Raw genomic sequence first — 21,602 nt, 5'->3', positions numbered from 1 at the left:
CTATAGGCGAAAGAGCAAAGGGCAGGGGATGGTGAGAAGAGATTTCTGGGCAAACCGACGGTGACGGGTGACCACGGATATCGCGGAGACTATTGATCGGTCCCTGAGGCCCCCACTCGCCGACCTTTGAAGTTGTCCGTCCCGTTACCCCCCCCCCCCCCCCGCCGGCCCCGGGGGATGGACTCGACGTAATCCCCAGGCGGGAACGGAGGAGCCCCGCCTCGCGCGGGCTGGAAAGGGCAAAGGGCGGGGGCGAGGCTGACTGACTGACTGGCGGCCGGGGGTCGGGCTCGTGGAAAGCGGAAGCGAAGGCGGTGGCGGCCGGTCGAGAGGACGGTTACGATGGGGTCGCTCTCGTTGGATGGCCTCCTGCATGTCTTCTCCTTCTTGGAGGCTCCGGATTTACTCCGCGCCGCTCAGGTGGACAAGGTACCGGACTCTTCCCCCTCATCCCTTCCCAGCCCCCGACTTGCTCCCCTCAGGATGCTCCCGGGCCGCTGCGCCTTCCCCGAAAAGCCATTTTGGGGGGGACCGCCGCCGCCGACCCCGTTCTTCATCCTCGCCTAAGGTTTTCTCTCGCCCCTCCGCCCCCTCACGAACTTCTGGGATCATTAACCAGAAACGGTGTGTGTGGCGGTGACGCGGTGACGGTCGTTAAGACGCCGAAGAGGGACTCCTCTGGGCGACTTCCGACCCAGGGGGCATTCGCCTCGGGCTTGCCGTGTTAGTTAAGCATGGCTGGGGGGGCGAGGGGTTGGTTAAGTGGGCTGGCGCTTCCAGGCCGAGGCAGCGCATAGAACAGTGCTTGGCACGTAGTAAACGCTTAACAAATACCCTCATTATTGGTAGCATGGGGGTGGGTCAGAGGACTTCCCGCAGCCCCCGTCACTCGCCAGAGACCCATGGGTTCCTAACGGATTAGCCAAAAATGGATGCCACCAGGGTGTAGAAGATGGGAGAAATCATCGAGCCTTTCTCCCCCGCCCTACCCCCCCGCCCCCCAAGTTGCAGGCACTTAAGCACAGACCGTCGTGGGAAGACCCTGCCCTGCTAATGCTTCCTTCCACAGAGGCCGTAATCCTGCCCCCTGACAGGTGCCGCTACTACTGTAAGGGGATGTTCCAAACTCTGTGTAGGGCTTCAGCAACAGCACTGGAAGAGGGATTTTTTTTCCCCTCTCCAGCTCCCCACTCCCCCTTCATCGCCCCTATTGCCTATCCTGTCCTGAGCTCCCACTGGCCGTTGCCCTGACCTCCCCCCGACTGGCAGTGAGACTTCCGGGGTGGGGGTTGGGGGGGTTCTGTCAGCTATCTTTCGGTGGTAGGGCCTAAAATTTGGGTGTGATGGGGCAATGATGGACTCCTAGTCACCTTAGTTAACTCAGCTCTTTGGGGACGGACTCTGTTTCTTCTTCCTCTGTAACCACAACCCCCTCTCCCCTTTGGGTGGCTGACTTTAATGTCTTTTTCTTCCCTCATTCTGCTTCCCTCATTCTGCACCCCTCTGATCCTGCAAAGTTTTGGAACGCAGCAGCAGATTCAACGGTCCTGTGGAGGTGAGTTGACCACTCCTGGCCTGTTTTTATATCATCATCATCATCAATCAATCACATTTATTGAGTGCTTACTGTGTGCAGAGCACTGTACTAAGCGCTTGGGAAGTACAAGTTGGCAACATATAGAGACAGTCCCTACCCACCAGTGGGCTCACAGTCTAAAAGGGGGAGACAGAGAACAAAACCAAACATACTAACAAAATAAAATAAATAGAATAGATATGTACAAGTAAAATAAATAAATAGAGTAACAAATATGTACAAACATATATACATATATACAGGTGCTGTGGGGAAAGGAAGGAGGTAAGATGGGGGGGATGGATAGAACGGGGTGATGGGGTGAAAGGAGGCCCCTACTCCCTCCCTCTGCTCTACCCCCCTCCCTGCCCTATAGCACTTGTGTATATATGAACATATTGATTATTCTATTTATTTTATTAATGATGTGTATTTATAATTCTATTTATTTATATTGATGCTATTGATGCCTGTCTACTTGTTTTGTTGTCTGTCTCCCCCCTTCTAGACTGTGAGCCCCTTGTTGGGTAGGGATTGTCTCTGTTGCTAGAAAAATTGTACTTTTCTTGCGCTTAGTACAGTGCTCTTCACATAGTAAGCGCTCAGTAAATACAATTGAATGAATGAAAGTAAGAGCCTGACTTGATCTGCTGAACAGGAGAGAGAACTCCACAAGGAGAGCAAGTCTAAAACTCGAAATGACAACTTATGCAGGCCCCTCAAAAATGAAACCTTCCCCTAGACTTGGGATATGAGAAGAATATCATTGTGGTTCATCTCCCCAGCCACCCCCCCCCCACCACCACCACCACCACCACCACATTGCACACACCCAGGACAAGGGGCAAGGTTCTTTCTAAAGAGGTGTGAGGGACTAAATCCAGTAGTATAAGGATAGGATACAGTTTTTAGCCAAGTGTACTAGGAAGCAGAATCAAAAGGTTCGGGATGTTTTCTCATCCTGTTATCTGCCAGAGGACCCTTTGGGTTGTGGGCTTGGTGTGCTTTCTTAATAATTTGGTGTGCTTGAGTGCTCTGTGGGAGGATCGAACTTTGCCTACTCTGGAAGTTGCTAGTCCTGATACGTGTCAAGGTCACAGATACCAAAAGGGGAGATGATGTTCCTACAGATCTTGGATTGGCATCTCAAGGCTACAGGGGATATCTAGTCTCTATCCCAAATAGATGTTTCCCAGTGGCAGTTTCTAGTACACTGAATTCCAGACCTACTTCCCTGCCAATACAGGTCCTTTTAATACCGTAAGCATCCCCAGATTGTTTGTATGTGTTCATGAGTGGCCAAATCAGGGCACAGTTTTTTGTGCAGGGTGGGCAGCCATAGCTAGCCCACCCTCTCCCTTGGAGCCACATGAAGGCTGGCTGGATGTTTGGATTCTAAAATGATGGTGGCTTAACTTTTGAAGTGGCCCATCTGAGGCCTCAGCTGCTCAGACTTGGACCCAGGGATTTTTATAACCAAAATAGACTCTTTAGATTTCTGTGCCTTAAGCATCTGAAAACCATGCCCCGGGTTTCCTCACTTCCTCGAAGCTTCCCCTTTCATTCAGTCAGTCATTCATTCAGTCATATTTATTGAGAGCTTACTGTGTGGAAAGCACTGTATTAAGCGCTTGGGAGAGTACACTACAACAATAAACAGACACATTCCCTGCCCACAACGAGCTTACAGTCTAGAGGGGGAGACACTTGCCAAAGCCCTGCCCTAAGTTCACCCTGGTGCCCCTAATAAAAAGTTGGTCTCTATGCTTACCACATTGATGATAGAAAGTGGTTTCACTGTTTAGAAAATGAGCAGAGGTGCGGAGGGACAAGCGTGAAGAGAAAGAAGCTAAATCAGACTCGTGTGTGTGTGTGCGCACTGTGGCTGTACTGGGGGTCCCACCCCTAGAATACGGACCTTCACCACTGGAGCTCTTTCCTCAATAACTGCTTGACACCCCCCACCCTCAAGAGGTGGAGGTGGGAAAAGAGGCATCTGGTATGGAGGGTGAGGGATGGTATGGGCCAGAGCCACATTACTCCACCTGGGGGGCAGGATTCACCATTATCATTCTTTTGGCAGTTGTTTCATAAATATTTTGTTTAACCCAATCAATCAATTGTATTGATTGAGTGCTTACTGCATGCAGGACACTGTATTAAGCACGTGGGAGACACAATCCCTGCTACAGCTAAAGCAAAGATTGCCTTGCTATTATCAATACAGCACAGCACATTTTCATTGACAGACAGCTAAGTAATGAAAGTGGCAAATGCGTACTAGCTCAGACTTAGAGAGAGGCATGTAAGTGGTGTTGCTTTGCCAATTAGTCCCAGAGACACACAACAGTACCACACTCCCATCATTCTTATACCTATGTGCTTTTCTGGTTGGTATTTCCTGGCAGAGAGAGGGTGAGGAGAGGTGGGATGGGGATGGAGGAGGGGTGCCAGAGGGAGAGAACCTCCCACCAGAAAGCAGTAGCTAAAGTTGAGGGGTTTGGATTCCTGACCCAAACATCCAGAAACTTTGGTTGAAACAAATCTCTTTGGAAGAAGACCTCTGCCAGACAGACCCAAGAAATATTTCTGTCGAGCAGAGGCAGCACTACACCATGTTTCTGTCTTTTTTCAGAAAGCTCTGCCTAGAACGTTGGGTGTTTTGCAATGTTTCCCATTCAAGCTTCGAAACATTCACATGGAAGGAGTACTACCTTCATCGCTCCCAACTTGAGCACAAAATGGCATCAGGGAGGCCTTCAAGTGATTATATATCTAAAGCCATTAGGGGCTTCAAAGGTATGTCATCCATGTGTCCAACCTGATGGATCTTGTGTCTACCCTAGCACTTCGTAGTGTTTGGCACATAGTAGGCGTTTAACAAATACCATCATCGTGCATTTAATAAATATCAGCCTGGGCTCCCCAGGGTTTAGGCAGCTGAACTAAAGGAAAGTTAGGATACTCTACTTCTCCTTGTTCAATTTTCCAACTTCAGGGATGTTCATTGTGTTTTTTACAGGTGTGTGTCTGTGTTATCTCTGTTTACTGATAAGAGATGTGGAAAGCAATGTGATAGAAATGGCTGAGTTTGGGGGTCTGCACTAGGAAAAGTAGGCAGCCAAATCATTGTTTCTGATGTCCTAATGGTTTTTGAAAACTACCCTATTTACTTTCACTAAAGCCTAGGGATAAAATGGAATTAAATGATTCTCAAGGGATGTGTTGCCATGGTCTCCTCTTTTTTCAAAATTAGATCAACAATGAAAAATGGCTTGAAGTTGAAAGTTTTTTTTAAAGCAAATAAGAATGTAACTGTTTAACTCCCAGGTCCTGCCAACAGAAATTATGCAAGAAAAATGGAATGTTCAATGAGAATTCATGTTTGAATCATTCTTTTACCTTGAGACCTGTTGATCTAGTGGAACTAGACATATGTTTGGGTCCCAAGAAAGAACAAATATGTAAACACTTTCTAAATGAAATGGTCTTTTCAACTGACTTACATGATCTAGTGGAAAGAGCACGGGCCTAGGAGTCCCAGGACCTAGGTTCTAATTTCAGCTAAGCCACTTGCCTGCTGTGTGACCTTGGATGAGTCACTTTACTTCTCTGTGCCTCAGTTTCCTCATCTGTAAAATGGAGATTAAATCCCTGTCCTCCCTCCTACTTAGACTGTGAGCCGCATGTGGGCAGGGACTGTGTCTGACCCAATTATCTTCAGCACTTAGTACAGTGTTAAGCATGTAGTGAATGCTTAACAAATATAATGATAATAATACCATTATTATTGTTATTATTATTAGAAAACCACTATTTAGCCTAATCAAATGCTCAAAAGAATGTTGTGCCTCAAGCCCTATAACTAGTGCTGCTTAAGATACTACAGCCAAATTGAAGAAAGTCATTCTTATTCATTCATTCAGTCGTATTTATTGAGCACTTACTATGTGCAGAGCACTGTACTAAGCGCTTGGGAAGTACAAGTTGGCAACACATAGAGATGGTCCCTACCCAACAAAGGGGGCTTCATTCATTCACTCGTATTTATTAAGTGCTTCCTGTGTGTAAAGCACGATACTAAGCACTTGGGAGAGTACAATATAACAACAAACACATTCCGTCCCCACAACGAGCTCACATCCTTCCCGAACAGCAGTGTGGCCTACTGGATAGAGCACAGGCCTGGGTGTCAGAAGAACCCAGGTTCTAATCCCTACTCTGCTACTCGCCTGCTGTGTGACCTTGGGCTGGTCCCTTAACTTCTCTGTGCCCGTTACCTCATTTGTAAGATGGGGTTTAAGACTGAAACCCCATGTGGGAAATAGACTGTGTTCTACCAGGTGAGCTTGTATCTACCCCAGTCCTTAGAACAGTTCCTGGCACAGAATAAGCACTTAACAAATACCATAAAAAAAGGGAATGCCTAAATGCCACTGAGTAGTAATAAGAATTATAGTACTCGTTAAGCATTTAGTGTATGCCAAGCACTGTACTAAGTGCAGGAGTAGATACAAGATTATCAATTTGGACATAGCCCCTGTCCCACATGGGGCTCACAGTCTAAATAGGAGGGAGTAGGATTTAATCCCCACTTTACAGATGAGGAAACTGAGGTACAGAGAAGTGAAGTGACTTACCCAAGGTCACGTCACAGGCTTGTGGCTGAGCTGGGATTAAAAAACAACTCAGATCCTCTGATTCTCATGTCTCTGTCCTTGCCACTAGGCTGCGCTGCTTCCCCAGCTGAGTCTTTAGTCAGTGTTAAACTTTTATTCAGTTCCAACCTTATTCTGTGCTAACGGCAGTTTTGTTGTTTTATTATAGGAGAAATAATAAGCATGGCTTATCTCACAGCGTACGAGTACAGTTTTCAGAAGCAGGAGAGATCCATTATTTGTACCTTGGGTTCAGATGGCCTCATCCAAGCTTGGGATATTCACGAGGTGAGACCTATAAGGAGGCAATTTAGATATATCCCAGTATACTATACTTGAGGATGCTTGTGGTTTCAGTTGTCATGTTTTATGTACTGATTTAGAAAACCTGATTAACTTGTATCTACCCCAGCACTTAGAACAGTGCTTGACAATCAATCAATCAATCAATCGTATTTATTGAGCGCTTACTATGTGCAGAGCACTGTACTAAGCGCTTGGGAAGTACAAATTGGCAACATATAGAGACAGTCCCTACCCAACAGTGGGCTCACAGTCTAAAAGGGGGAGACAAATAGTAAGTGCTTAATAAATGTTATTATTATTATCATTAGGAAGACTTCATCTCCCAACAGTGCTTATGTCCCTCTATCCAGCCCATCCATCTGCTCCTTAAATACCTCCTCCTCTCCTCCCCCATGAACTACTCCTTGCCCAGAAGCAACATGGGATAGGGGAAGTGCAACAAACACCCAGGTGGGCTCTCACCAAAGAGAGAAGCAGTTTCTGATCCCCTTTGGACACCCAGGTTAGGGGGAAAACAGAGGAAACACAGCTGAGATACACAACAAGTGCAGTGAACAGAGTTGTTTTCTATCTGTCTGACTCTTGGTGAATGGCTATAAGGGATTGTTTCATTCAGTCGTATTTATTGAGTGCTTACTGTGTGCAGAGCACTGTACTAAGCACTTGGGAGAGTACAATAGAACAGTAAACAAACACATTCCTTGCCCACAACGAGCTTGCAGTTTAGAGAGGGGGAGACAGACATTAATATAAATAAATTACAGATGTGTACATCAGTGCTGTGGGGCTGGGAGAGGGGAAGAACAAAAGGAGAAAGTCAGGCGACGCAGAAGGGAGTGGGAGAAGAGGGACGGGGGGCTTAGTCAGGGAAGGTGTCTTGGAGATGTGCCTCCAGTAAGACTTTGAAGGTGGGGGTAGAGTAATTGTCAGATTTGAGAAGGGAGAGCGTTCCAGACAAGGTAGATGAGATCGAGGCACAGTGCGAAGGTTAGCTTTAGAGGAGTGAAAGTGTGCGGGCTGGGTTGTAGTAGGAAAGACGTGAGGTGAGATAGGATGAGGCAAGATGATTGAGTGCTTTAAAGCCATTAATGATAGCTCTCAGTTGAATCAAGTCTGCGTAGGTCTGAAGCTCTTTAGGAAGAGCAGAGTATTTCCTTTCCCAGTGTGCAGTGGCGGGGAAAAAGGGGGTATAGTGGGACCTTCTGTTTTGGAAGATTCCACCTCTTATAATTCATTCATTCAGTCATCAATCAGTCAATCAATCAATTGTATTTATTGAGCGCTTACTGTGTGCAGAGCACTGTACTAAGCGCTTGGGAAGTACAAGTTGACAACATATAGAGACAGTCTCTACCCAACAGTGGGCTCACAGTCTAGAAGGGGGAGACAGAGAACAAAACAAAACATATTAACAAAATAAAATAAATAGAATAGATATGTACAAGTAAAATAAATAGAGTAATAAATATGTACAAACATATATACATATATACAGGTGCTGTGGGGAAGGGAAGGAGGTAAGACGGGGGGGATTGAAAGGGGGACGAGGGGAAGAGGAAGAAGGGGGCTCAGTCTGGGAAGGCCTCCTGGAGGAGGTGAGCTCTCAGTAGGGCCTTGAAGGGAGGAAGAGAGCTAGCTTGGCGGATGGGCAGAGGGAGGGCATTCCAGGCCAGGGGGATGAAGTGGGCCGGGGGTCGACAGCGGGACAGGTGAGAACGAGGCACGGTGAGGAGATTAGCGGCAGAGGAGCGGAGGATGCAGGCTGGGCTGTAGAAGGAGAGAAGGGTGGTGAGATAGGAGGGGGCGAGGTGATGGAGAGCCTTGAAGCCGAGGGTGAGGAGTTTCTGCCTGATGCGCAGATTGATTGGTAGCCAGTGGAGATTTTTGAGGAGGGGAGTAACATGCCCAGAGCGTTTCTGGACAAAGACAATCCGGGCAGCAGCATGAAGTATGGATTGAAGTGGGGAGAGACACGAGGATGGGAGATCAGAGAGAAGGCTGATGCAGTAGTCCAGACGGGATAGGATGAGAGCTTGAATGAGCAGGGTAGCGGTTTGGATGGAGAGGAAAGGGTGTATCTTGGCAATGTTGTGGAGCTGAGACCAGCAGGTTTTGGTGACGGCTTGGATGTGAGGGGTGAATGAGAGAGCGGAGTCGAGGATGACACCAAGGTTGCGGGCTTGTGAGACGGGAAAGATGGTAGTGCCGTCAACAGTGATGGGAAAGTCAGGGAGAGGGCAGGGTTTGGGAGGGAGGACAAGGAGTTCAGTCTTGGACATGTTGAGTTTTAGGTGGCGGGCAGACAGTCATATTTATTGAGCACTTATTGTTTGCAGAGCACTGTATTAAGCATTTGGAAAGTACAATACAGGAGTAGAGAGAGACAATCCCTGCCCACAGTAGGCTCTACCACTTCTCCAATGCCTATGTATTGTACCACAGGTAGGAGTACAATCTGTGGCACTTCATTCATGCCCTGGAGCTCCATAGAATCCACAGCTGGATTTAAGAGCCAAGTTTTCTGTTAGTTTGGTTTTACTTTTTTGTGTGTGTGTGGTATTTGTTAAATGCTTACTACGTGCCATGTACTGTACTAAGTGCTGGGGTAGATCAATCAATTGTATTTACTGTGCGCTTACTATATGCAGAACACTAAGCACTTGGGAGAGTACAATACAACAGAATTAGCAGAAATGTTCCCTTTCCCAGTTCTTATGATTCCGTACCACCTTCCTCTGCCGCCTTTTTATACTCTTCATTCAGGGGCGGACAATAATTCGGGGCCACAGTCCACTAACAATAATAACGATGGGATTTGTTGAGAAGCAGCATGGCTTAGTGAAAAGAGCATGGGCTTGGGAGTCAGAGGTCGTGGGTTCTAATCCTGGCTCCGCCACTGTTCAACTGTGTGACTTTGGGCAAGTCACTTGACTTCTGTGTGCCTCAGTTACCTCATCTGTAAAATGGGGATTAAGACTGTGAGCCCCACATGGGACAACCTGATTACCTTGATCTCCTCCAGTGCTTGGAACAGTGCTTGGCACATCGTAAATACCATCATTATTATAGCCAGTTGTTGGGTAGGGACCGTTTCTATATTGTTGCTGGTTTGTACTTCACAAGCGCTTAGTACAGTGCTCTGCACACAGCAAGTGCTCAATAAATGCGATTGAAGGAGTGAATGAATTATTATTATTATTTATTAAGCGCTTACTATGTGCCAAGCACCGTTCTAAACACTGGGGTAGATACAAGCTAATCAGGTTGGACATAGTCCGTGTCCCCCATGGGGCTCACAGTCTTAATCCCCGTTTTACAGATGAGTTAACCGAGGCCCAGAGAATTGAAGTAACTTGCCAAGGTCACACAGCAGGCAAGTGGTAGAGTTGGGATTAGAACCCAGGTCCTTCTGACTCCCAGGCCTGTGATCTATCCACTAGGCCACGCTGCTTCTCGGTTCTTTTACTGAACAGATCCTCCAGAGTTTGGACTGTGGTTTGGTGCCTACAAAAACCTAAAGACTGAGGTGGGACCATTTAGGAACAGTGGCGAGATTCACCGAGATACGGTTGAGTTGAGAAGACGATGTGAAACCCCAGCCATTTGACTCCAATGCTACACAGACTGTACTTTCCCAACTTTGCCACTGAAGACTTCTGCCATTCGAATGGCCTGAGAGCTCACCTAACTGATATTATGGAAATCATTAGAACAGGAGTGAGCAAAATGAGTCACCAATATGGTTTTATCCAGCTTGGTTTTAAGCCATTTACTTCTACCCCAGAGATTCCTACCTAGGTGGTCATGGATAGACGTAGCCACCTCTCACCCCACTATGACTCTGAGAATAGCGGTGAGCGGGGATTGCCAAATGAATCTGCAGCTGACTCAGAGTCCGGTAACAGCCAGGAGAGAGAGTGACTGTCTTGACTGCAGTTTAAATGCCCCCATCTTCTTCCCATTTTTCGCTGCTGGCTGGCCCACAGCTACAAAAAGGGGCAAGTAGACTGTGGCTCTGGCTGATTGTCCCCCCCCTAATGAAGAGTATAAGAAAGCAGCAGAGGGAGGTGGTATAGAATCATAAGAACTGGGAAAGGGCAAATTTTTCAGGTGATAGGTAAGATTTGAAGGGATTGTAAGACTGCACCACTGAGGCTTGAGTCATTTGTTTTATTGCCTTTGCTTCATTTCAGGGGCATTAAAGGCTCTGACTGACCCAATATAAACTAAAATCCCAAGAGTACCACCTTCCCTATAGGCCCTTAACGTCTTTTAGTTGGGGTGACTGTTTTCACAAACCTTCATGGGCAGGTGCTCTTTGCCCCTGAAAATCAGGGCTGTGGTCTATCTTGGGCCAGATAAAGGCATAATACTGTCTTCCTGGTCCAATTTGCATCCTACTATTTGGCATGGCCTAGGTGGATGGAGTTAATTCACGTTTTGTCCAGGAAAGGGAAGAAGCCGAAAGGTACACCTTGTCATTATCTGGCCGTCGGCTCACTCTGCTTGGTCCATTCCCATAGGCGTCCAACTCCTAATTCATTAAAAGGGGTCCAACACATGGCAATTATTCATTCATTCATTCGTATTTATTGAGCACTTGCTGTGTGCAGAGCACTTTACTAAGTGCTTGGAAAGTACAATTCAGCAAAAACTCTTCCTCCCTTCAAAGCCCTACTGAGAGCTCACCTCCTCCAGGAGGCCTTCCCAGACTGAGTCCCCTCCTTCCTCGCCCCCTCTTCCCCCTCCCCATCACCCCTTTACCTCCTTCCCCTCCCCACAGCACATGTATATATGTTTGTGCTTATTTATTACTCTATTTATTTTGCACATATTTATTCGATTTATTTTATTTTGTTAATATGTTTTGTTTAGTTCTCTGTCTCCCCTTTCTAGACTGTGAGCCCACTGTTGGGTAGGGACCGTCTCTATATGTTGCCAATTTGTACTTCCCAAGCGCTTAGTACAGTGCTCTGCACACAGTAAGCACTCAATAAATACGATTGAATGAACAACGGGCTCACAGTCTAGAAATGGTGTCTCCTGCCACCTGTGATGTGCTAATAATTCTTAACATCCCAAGAAGGGAAATAAAAGTGCGAGAGGCTAAAAAGGGCCAACTCTCCCTTTTGTTGCATTTTGACCCTGAGGGGACCACAGTGAAAGAAAGGAAATGGAGACAGATTAGTGAAAGCATAGGGAAGCCTTTTCATTTCCCATTCTGCTCGTGTACAAGCAGAACTTTTCAGTCTTGAGATCTGCAGAGATACAGGGCGTGATGTGAAGGACGAGCAAGGTCCATGATCCAAAGGAAATAATGGTTTGTTTCACTATATGATGTAATCTTTGGAAAGTGCTCTCTGGCTCCAACTCAGGGTTTTTGAAGTACAATGAGGCAAGCCAAAGCATTATTATAATTCAGCTAAAGAAAATAATGTTTCAAAGCAGAAAATAAAAAAGTGTGTGTTTGGGGGTGGGGGAGAGATTTCTTTTTTAACCACAAAGCCCACTGTGTTCTAGTTCAAAGCTTCCTCAACTGCATATTTAAAATAACAGTAAGTTAGTGTATAATTACATTTGGATCTTTTCAACAGGGTGAAGAAATTTGGTCACGCCGTGTACCAGACTTGCCCCCGCAAAGTCTTGTAACATTACCTCGGTTCCAACTGGTTATTACCACACATGTGAAAGGAACCATCAAGGTCTGGAACGGAGAAACTGGGGCAGAACAGGCTTCATTCTCCACACAATCCTCCTCGTGTACTTTGGCGACCTATATGGCAAATGACAGCCCCTTTCTTACAGTAAGTATGAAAGGCAACAACTGCTTTGTTTTTCCAAGAATCATATCAAAAGACCCAGGTAGAAATTAGTCAGTAGCATTATTTGAGCACCCACCCATGTACAGAATTCTGTACTGGACATATGGAACTGTTATAAATACAGAGGACAACATAGTCTTTGCCTTCAAGACATTTTTTGAGAGTGTACTTCAGGTGGAATGTGGGCCTATCCTGCACCAATGGTTTAAAAGCACTGTAATCCACAGTGTCAGTGAAGAGAGGAGTGAGCAACAAATACAACTAGACCAGAGGATTAAAACCCTAATAGGGATCTGGTAAACATTTACCATAAACAGTCTCTGTGTAGTAGTAGTAATAATAATAATAATAATAATGATGATGACATTTGTTAAGCACTTACTATGTGCAAAGCACTGTTCTAAGCACTGGGGAGGATACAAAGTGATCAGGTTGTCCCACATGGGGCTCATAGTCTTAATCCCCATTTTACAGATGAGGGAACTGAGGCTCAGAGAAGTTAAGTGACTTGCCCAAGGTCACACAGCAGGCATGTGGCACAGCCGGGATTAGAACCCATGACCTCTGACTTCCAAGTCCGAGCTCTTTCCACTGAGCCACGCTGGTAGTACTGTAGTAGTAAGCAGGTGCCTGCCTCGTGGTGCACACTGGGAGATCTTGCTCAGTGATGTGGACCCCATCTTCCTTACGGCTTTCCGTCTCGGCTTAGCCGGAGCACCCTGGCCAGTTCGTGGGGGGAGGGGGCTGCGTTGGGCCCAAGACCTTTATTCCATCCCCCTCTGGGTTACGAGCTCATTGTGAGCAGGAAATGTGTCTGTTGTTAATCTTGTAACTCTCCCAACCACTCAGAACAGTGCCTTGCACACAGTAAGCGCTCAATAAATACGACTGAATGAATAGTAAGCTATCCAGTAATTATCAAAGTCAGCCCATTACTTTCCTTCTCCCTTTAGGGTTTGGTTTAACTGTAGGGGTTTGGCCTGAATGCTACCTGGGGTTCTATGAAGTACTGTTAACGGTATGATTTCCATCAGTTAAAAAGTAATGATTTAGTAGAAAGAATATAATGCTTGAAGTGGGACAACCTGGTTGCTAGTCCTGGCTTTGCCACTGAAATACTCTGCGACTTTGGGCAAGTTACTAAGATGGAGATTATATTATTGCCCCTTCCACTTCCCAGGGAGTTATATAAAGATTGTTTCCGATTGCCACATGTTAGGACATAATAGAGCTGGAGATGGTAGGAGAAGATGGAGAAGAAGCATGCTTAGTGGAAAGAGCATGGACTTGGGAGTCAGAGGTCATGGGTTCTAATCCCGACTCCGCCACTTGTCAGCTGTGTGACTTTGGGCAAGTCACTTAACTTCTCTGTGCCTCAGTTACCTCATCTGTAAAATGGGGATTAAGACTGTGAGCCTCACTTGGGACAACCTGATTACCTTGTATCTACCCCAGTGCTTAGAACAGTGCTTGGCACATAGCGCTTAACAAATGCTATTATTATTATTATTATTTTTGTTATGGTACACAGAAGGGCGATCAAAATGAAGATTGAGCAGCTTCATGAGGCTTGCCTGAAAAGATCAGGATTCGAGTCTGGAAAGGTGGGGGCCAAGAGGGGATATAATTAAGGTGTACAAAATCATGAAGGATGGGGACAGAGCAATGCACAGTTGTTCACCACTTCCCCCAACTGCAGGATGAGGGGGCTCCCATTAAAGCTTGATGAGGGTAGCTGTATATCAAGCAAAATGAAACAATTTTTTCAATGGTATTAAACACTTACTATGCACCAGGCACTGTACTAAGTGCTCGGTTACATACAGGGTAATCAGATTGGACACAGTCCATGTCCCACATGGGGCTCACAGTCTTAATCCCCATTTTACAGGTGAGGTAACTGAGGCATTGAGAAGTAAAGTGATTTGCCCAAGGTCACATAGCAGACAAGTGGCTGAGCCAGGATTAGAATCCAGATCCTGCTGACTTCCAGGCTCGTACTCTATCCAATAGGCCATGCTGCTTCTTTAACATTGGGTAATAAGCAGCTGAAATTTCGTATCTCAGGCAGTTGTGTGGCCAAAAACCTTAGCAGTTCAGGAGGAGTTCAGATAAATTCATGGAGCAAATGTCCATAAAGGGTTACTTGAAGGAGAGATAGGAATGGTAAATGGTACATCACTAACTATTAAACTAGATATCCAAGGGCCACTATCAACACTTTTCTTCCATGGATCTTGTTACTACTGTCAGTCAATCAGTGGTATTTATTAAGCACCTACTGGGTGGAGAGCACTGTACTAGGTGCTTGTCAGAGTTTGATATATGTAGGAGACACAGTCCCTGCCCTGAAGTATTTTACAATCTACTGGGGAGACAAAAAAGACAAATTATTTAGAAGCAATGGGAGCAGAAGAAAGAAACAATGCTACAACTGTTGATAGCAGAGGTATGGTAGGATTTGTCTTTGGCGGTCGAGTCGTTTCCGACCCGTAGCGATGCCGTGGGCACGTCTCCCCCAAAACGCCCCGCCTCCACCTGCAATCATTCTGGTAGTGTATGCATACCATAGAGTTTTCTGGGTTAAAAAAATACGGAAGTGGTTTACCATTGCCTCCTTCCACGCAGTAAGCTTGAGTCTCTGTCCTCGACTCTCTCCCATACTGTTGCTGCCCAGCCCAGGTGAGTTTTGACTTGCTAGCCACTGCCCAAGCTAGGAATGGAATGGATATGCCTCTGCTTGACTCTCCCTCCCGTAGTCAAGACTGACAGAGTACTGGAAACTCTCCAGGGTCTTGAGATTCCCAAATGTTCAAGGTGGCATGTAAACATAATGGCTAAGGGCAGTTGTACTGACATAACCTAGGGAGGAGATTAACCTGGAAATTCCTTTTGTCCAAAAGTTGGGATTTCCAGGGGGCTTTGAAGATGCATAGAACTGTAGTTTGGTGGATTTGAAAGGGGAGTAGAAGGAAGGTAGGAGCAAGGGGTCAGAGGTGGGAGAGTCAAGAGTGAGGCACAGTAAGAAGGCTAGCTTGGAAGGAGTGCCGAGTGCAAGCTGGGGTGTTGTGGGTGAAGGGAATTGACAAGCAGAAGGGAGAGAGGAATGTCAGAGTAGAATGACCTAGTACAGGCATCTCCACAATACAACTGGGTGAAGTTCCTAGAAAATGAGGTTTTATCACAAATAGTTGTTTCATGACATTCATTTTCCCCATAGGCTTACATGTTAAAATTAGTCTGCTCCAGATGTTCCAGAATTTTTGGAAAAGGAATATGAAATTCCTTTCCATGCTATGTACTACACTGGTAAACTTCACTAAACTGTTGTTTAACCTTTATTAAAATAATTCAAAGCATCAAATCACAATTTTAAATAAATGAAGAATTATATGAATAAGTCTTTGCAGGAGGTTGCAGAAGTCGAACCACTGTGGTGGTGGTGGTTTCAACTTTACTGAAGACTTTATCCGATTTGGTCTGAACAGCAACCAGTCTTCTTTTTTCCTTAGAGTACCTTGGAGCAGGCTAACTGCTTCAGAACACCCGCGTACCTTTGAACTCTTCTCCTCCCCGAGGGTCATCTTCTTCGGTTTTATATATTTATATAAAAGCTCATCCGCTCTCTTCAAAAATTGATGCACAGCTTTTTAATCCCAAGATTTAGTTGGTGGTGGAGAAATCAAAACTATCACTTCATTTATTTGAGGATCTTGCAATGATCCATTGGATTGTCAAGATCCAATGAGGTCCTCTTTGGACAACGGTTCCTTCAATTGAGATCCAGTTATCTTGTTGATGTCTACATCATCCATTTCTAAATTATCTTCCCAGTTCAATAACTTCTTGGGTTATCCGCTCAGGGGTCTCTTCTACACATTGAAAATGTGACACAAACTGTGGCCAGAGTTCCCTCCAAGATCCAGTCATGGTTGATTGCTTAATCTCAGCTCAGGTAGGAAGGAATTTTCTTACCTGTCCTGTTCGTCCAGAGCATAGGTGTCAGTGGTGGGTGTGCAGCTGGGTAAGGCATCAGCCAGTACAGGTTCTCTCTCTGGGGTTTTTGTAACCTGGGAGATGCCAGTAATGGTATTTTTCACATTCTTCTAAACATGAGATACACTCCATCGGAGTTCTGGGATCTGCCAAAAGGCAATACCCATGCCCTCTCACCATCGCTGTGATGAAGACATATTGCGGAAGAAGAACGGCAGAAGGTAGAGCAGCAACAGCACACCTGTAACAACTTCTGGACTGTTTGGGAAGGTTGTGGCTGTTGGACTATAGCTAGCTCTGACGCAGCAGTGAGGAGTCTGAAAGCTCCTTTTAACTGTAATGTACTGCAGCTCTTATTGTTTTTGCCCTTTTTACCATATTTCTTTCTTGGGCGTCTGTTGCTAGTCCCCCTCAGCCCTCTCCCCCCGCCACCCAACTTTTAAATTAAGAGCCCCATAAAGTGCAGGGGACCCTGTCTGAATTATCCTTGTACCTGTCCACAGTGCTTCACACAAACTAAGCGTTTAACAAATGTAATAAGTAGCAACTTGCTGTTCTTTAATCTGAAGACTAAACCTGACAGCAGTAAACCAGCTTGTATGTGTGGACAGAATTCTGTTGTGAATTCTTACTCATATTGCGCTGTGTACTTCTCTCATTTCTCTTTATTCAGGCAGCCACTGCAGGAGGCACCCTGTATACATTAACAGTTCCTCATTTAAATGAGGTTTCACGTGTTACCGCATCTCAAAGCAGCAATGTTAATTTGTTGCTCTGCTCAACTAACATGAAGTGGATAGTAACAGGATCTATTGTGAATTTAGATTCACCTACAAAGGTACAATATTCTCTTACATACTCAAGCGCATACATCCGGGACATGTATGGAAGCAGCCTTGTCAAATCATTGGACTGTAAAAATTCTAGCATTAGCCCCACCCACTTCTCTAAACGCCACGTTTGACAGTTTTGTCAGGGATGTTTGAGGTAGGCAGCCATCTCAGAGTGAGATGGTTTCTTCCCTAGTCCAACATCTGTATTAAGTGCAATCAAGGAAGCGCTCATTATTTTCTTCTTCTTCCCCAAGCCTCCAAAAAGAGGAATTCTGTACAAAAAACCAAAATTCCATTGCAGTCCTCTTGTTTCTTAAGCAAAAATTGCCTCTGGTAGGCCAAGGCATATGTGGCCAGCCAGCTATTTGTATAGCACAAGTCTGGTGGCCATGCTTGACTTCTGTGAACACAAATTCTCCTTTCAATAGCAGAACGATGCTCCTTTTGAGCAGCAAAATCCTGACTAACAGGAAAAGTTAGACTCTGGAAATTTCTCTGACCGTTCAACAGCCTGTCAACTAACTGCCATCCTGGAGATCGCAAATGAGCAACAGTGCTTGTAATCCCTCCCCAGGTATTCCATACAGATTCCTTGACTAGTCCTTGTGAAGATAACCTGCCTTTGTCGACTTGTCTGCCCATCATGAACTGTGCTGCTGCCAGTTGGGCACCCTCAGAAGAAGCAAGAATAACCATAATGCATGGAGATGGCTGGGCAGGTCATATGTCCATCACCACTTTTGATATCATCACTAAGAAGTCCAAGTATAAAATGGAGATACAGGGTACGTCCCATGTTGCAGTTATTATTTATTATTTATTTATTTGTTTGTTTTTGGTATTTAAGTGCTTACCATGTGCCAGGCACTGTACTAAGCGCTGGGGTAGATAACAGGTTAATCAAGTTGGATGCAGTCCATGTCCTACATGGGGCTCTCATGACTTCCTGGCTGAGGACCCACTAGGCCACGTTGCTTCTCGGTACTCATTTGACTCAGTACTCATTCTTTTTCCTGTGTCACATGTTACACTACCTGGATTTCTTTTCTTTTCAACTAGATGAAAGGAGCAAACCTGGTTTGTAGATAAGTGATTCTAGCAGATGTGTTGGATTCATGTTCACAGAATGGAAGTTTGATTCAACTCATTACCTGCATCGTTGATACTCTTAAATAGTGGGCTTACTTAGAGTACTTAGGATTCTAGGGTCCAAGTGGACCCAGGCCAGGCAAAAGATACTGGGTCCAAAGACTTAGTTCCAAATCAGGTGGACCAAGATTAGGGCAGGCTCTCAAAACCCAGCCCACACAGGGCTCTAACCTGATGATTACTTCAAAAAAGGAAGGAAAAGTTAGTCATTAATTCCTCAGAGCTCCAATGCAGGCATCACATTAGTGCTGTTCTTAGGCTACGTGAAATACAAATTGATTGGAAGCCTAGTGCCGAATATGAACCACATACTCCTCCTTTTCACGACTAGCGGTGAAATACCTCAGTGGCTTGTGAGAATAGATTTTTAGGTCATTGGACTTGTGCCTACAGCTTCCCAGTCCCGTGGTACTCATCCGGCCACTTTAGGTACCTCATTAGAGGGAACCTTTAAGGCTTCTTCTTGCTTCTGCTCCTTCCCCAGCCCTTTTGGGACAAACTACCCAGTTGTTCTCCTCCAGCTTGTCCACAGGAAAGTTGATTCCCAGGAGCAGAAGTTGTGAAGTGTCTATGTGGCACTCCACACACATTTAGATCTTTTCCAAAGGGCTTCTTAGACAAAATAAAGTCATGGACAGGAACCTTTTGTTTAGAGGAAAATTACTCTTTTTTTCCCCCCTTTCATTAGCCCAATCTTAGTCCACATATGAATTCCTGTCGTTTTTATTTATAAATGGAGAATCTTATCATTAATTAACTTACCCAGTTGTCAATTTTTTTTCCCCAAATGGCAAGCAATCTGCATATTTAGCAGTCAGTGATTATTCTTCAGCCTGGATGCTATTGTAAGATGTTTACAGGGTGGGGGCTTCTTTTTGTTTGTTTGAAAAAGCACACGAGGTTGCAAGTTGCATGTTACCGGAGACCACCGCTAGATCCTCTCTACTGAAAAGCCACGGTGCTGACATGATTCTTCTGGGAACTGGATGTGAGCTGAAGCTCTTCTCAATTTTTGGCACGCAGTTAGCGGTCTTCCAGGATCACCAGCGTACCATTTCTTCCATATGGGTGGTAAGCATGTCATCTTCCCTCACCCTTTTTCCCTTTCTTTTTGAATTTTGGGTAAACTCATGCAGTTTTGGTAATTTGCAGGATCCCTTTAGGGTCATCACCGCTTCCTGGGACCTCTCTCTTCGTGTGTACATGTGGAAAAGGGAAGGCAACATTACTGTGCTGAAGAGTTGTTATCACTTACTGGGGGGATCCCACAGATGGGCAAGGTAACAGGCCCCCGACCTGGTTAAAGACAGTGCTTCGTCATATCTATTGCCAAGATCCGCCCTTTCCTCTCCATCCATACCGCTACCCTGCTCATTCAAGCTCTCATCCTATCTCGTCTGGACTACTGCATCAGCCTTCTCTCTGATCTCCCATCCTCGTGTCTCTCTCCACTTCAATCCATACTTCATGCTGCTGCCTGGCTTATCCTTGTCCAGAAATGCTCGGGGCATGTTACTCCCCTCCTCAATAATCTCCAGTGGCTACCAATCAATCTGCGCATCAGGCAGAAACTCCTCACCCTCGGCTTCAAGGCTCTTCATCACCTCGCCCCCTCCTATCTCACCTCCCTTCTCTCCTTCTACAGCCCAGCCCGCACCCTCCGCTCCTCCGCCGCTAATCTCCTCACCGTACCTCGTTCTCGTCTGTCCCGCCATCGACCCCCGGCCCACGTCATCCCCCAGGCCTGGAATGCCCTCCCTCTGCCCATCCGCCAAGCTAGCTCTCTTCCTCCCTTCAAGGCCCTACTGAGAGCTCACCTCCTCCAGGAGGCCTTCCCAGACTGAGCCCCCTCCTTCCTCTCCCCCTCGTCCCCCTTTCCATCCTCCCATCTTACCTCCTTCCCTTCCCCACAGCACCTGTATATATGTATATATGTTTGTACATATTTATTTATTTATTTTACTTGTACATATCTATTCTATTTTATTAGTATGTTTGGTTTTGTTCTCTGTCTCCCCCTTTTAGACTGTGAGCCCACTGTTGGGTAGGGACTGTCTCTATATGTTGCCAATTTGTACTTCCCAAGCACTTAGTACAGTGCTCTGCACACAGTAAGCGCTCAATAAATACGATTGATGATATCTACCTCATGGCATTCGTCGCAGAGGCAGGACTGGTGTTCGCAAAGCAAGCGGCCCAATTAAGCAGCAAGTCAACTTAAGCAATCCTGTCCTTGGCGCTCAATAGCCACAATTTGTAAAAAGTTGCCAGAACCAAGGGCCAGGATGATAGATGTGTGCTTTTATATAAAAAAATGGCAATATCTCTTACTGAGTAACTTGGATTCAAGGAGAATCTCCTGATTCTGTTTAAGTTCAGATGTCTTTCATTTTGAATTGTTGTGATTGTAGCCTGAAGTAAGTTTTCTCATTTAATAAGCAAAGGAGATGTGACATTGGAGTAGTTTCTTTGACTATATGGGAATACCTTTGTTTCACAACTATAAAAATCAAGTTAATGGAATCTTATTTTCTGGGCCCACCCTGGCATTTTTTCCCCCGAGTGGCTTACCCTGGTTCTTAAAGCAGTGAACTTTCCAAATCCAATAGGTGTCTGAAAGCAAGGTATACTTCGCAAAGACCCAGCAAGTCCCCCTTGACTTGTCAGGGCCTTAGGTTGAGATTCAGGCTATATAGACACTCCCACATGCTGAGACATACTGGCCGTTCAGTGGCACGCACAGAGCTGAAGTGTGTTCTTGCTTTGGGAAAACAGGAAATCCCATCTGGTCTTTAGGATCAGATAGGTGTTCACTGATCAATATGAGCATGTTTAGGAAGATGGAACTTGTTTTGTGTATGAATCAGCCCAAATAGACAGTGAAACTCACAGGTTTTTCCTCTTTATTTAAAATGTTTTCTCTCTGTTCTCTGCAGGGGATTCACTGATGTGACCTGTGACGGTGTAAGCATTGTAGGAGCGTTAGCTGGAAGAGATGGGGCAGATTTCCTAAGGGCGTATACCTTCAGCCTCTAATGTGTTTAAAATGACAGCAGTCTGTAGGTAACCTCATCCCCTTTCTTGTAGAGAATGTTGGTACTTATAGAGCTCAAAGAAATTAATTTGCCATATAAAGTTAGTTGCACTAATTTACATCCCGAGAAGCAGCATGGCCCAGTGGAATGAGCATGGTCTTGGGAGTCAGGAGACTCTCGGCTCCACCACTTGCCTGCTGTGTGACCCTGGGCAAGTCACTTGACTT

At 45.7% G+C, this 21,602-nt stretch overlaps 1 protein-coding gene across 1 annotated transcript; it reads left to right on the top strand.

Moving 5' to 3' along the window:
* Positions 1-218: 218 nt before the first annotated feature.
* Positions 219-21,567, top strand: FBXW12 (F-box and WD repeat domain containing 12). The gene is made up of 10 exons (XM_038772058.1): positions 219-429; positions 1,518-1,555; positions 4,212-4,375; positions 6,404-6,522; positions 12,135-12,344; positions 17,032-17,196; positions 17,766-17,976; positions 19,233-19,411; positions 19,493-19,620; positions 21,277-21,567. Exons 1-10 carry the CDS (start codon positions 343-345, stop codon positions 21,374-21,376), a joined length of 1,401 nt encoding a protein of 466 aa, XP_038627986.1. The 5' UTR covers positions 219-342; the 3' UTR covers positions 21,377-21,567.
* Positions 21,568-21,602: the final 35 nt, after the last annotated feature.

This window comes from Tachyglossus aculeatus, chromosome X1, assembly GCF_015852505.1.
Source record: "Tachyglossus aculeatus isolate mTacAcu1 chromosome X1, mTacAcu1.pri, whole genome shotgun sequence".
NCBI classification, from domain to species: domain Eukaryota; kingdom Metazoa; phylum Chordata; class Mammalia; order Monotremata; family Tachyglossidae; genus Tachyglossus; species Tachyglossus aculeatus.
The sequence above is the reverse complement of the archived record's forward strand: the minus strand, read 5'-3'. Positions and strand labels throughout refer to the sequence as shown.

Coding starts and splice junctions, on each gene's coding strand:
- FBXW12 (XM_038772058.1), top strand. CDS start 343: ATGGGGTCGCTCTCGTTGGATGGCCTCCTGCATGTCTTCTCCTTCTTG. Junction 6,523..12,134: donor AAGCTTGGGATATTCACGAG/GTGAGACCTATA, acceptor TCTTTTCAACAG/GGTGAAGAAATTTGGTCACG. Junction 17,197..17,765: donor ATTTAGATTCACCTACAAAG/GTACAATATTCT, acceptor ATCCCTCCCCAG/GTATTCCATACAGATTCCTT.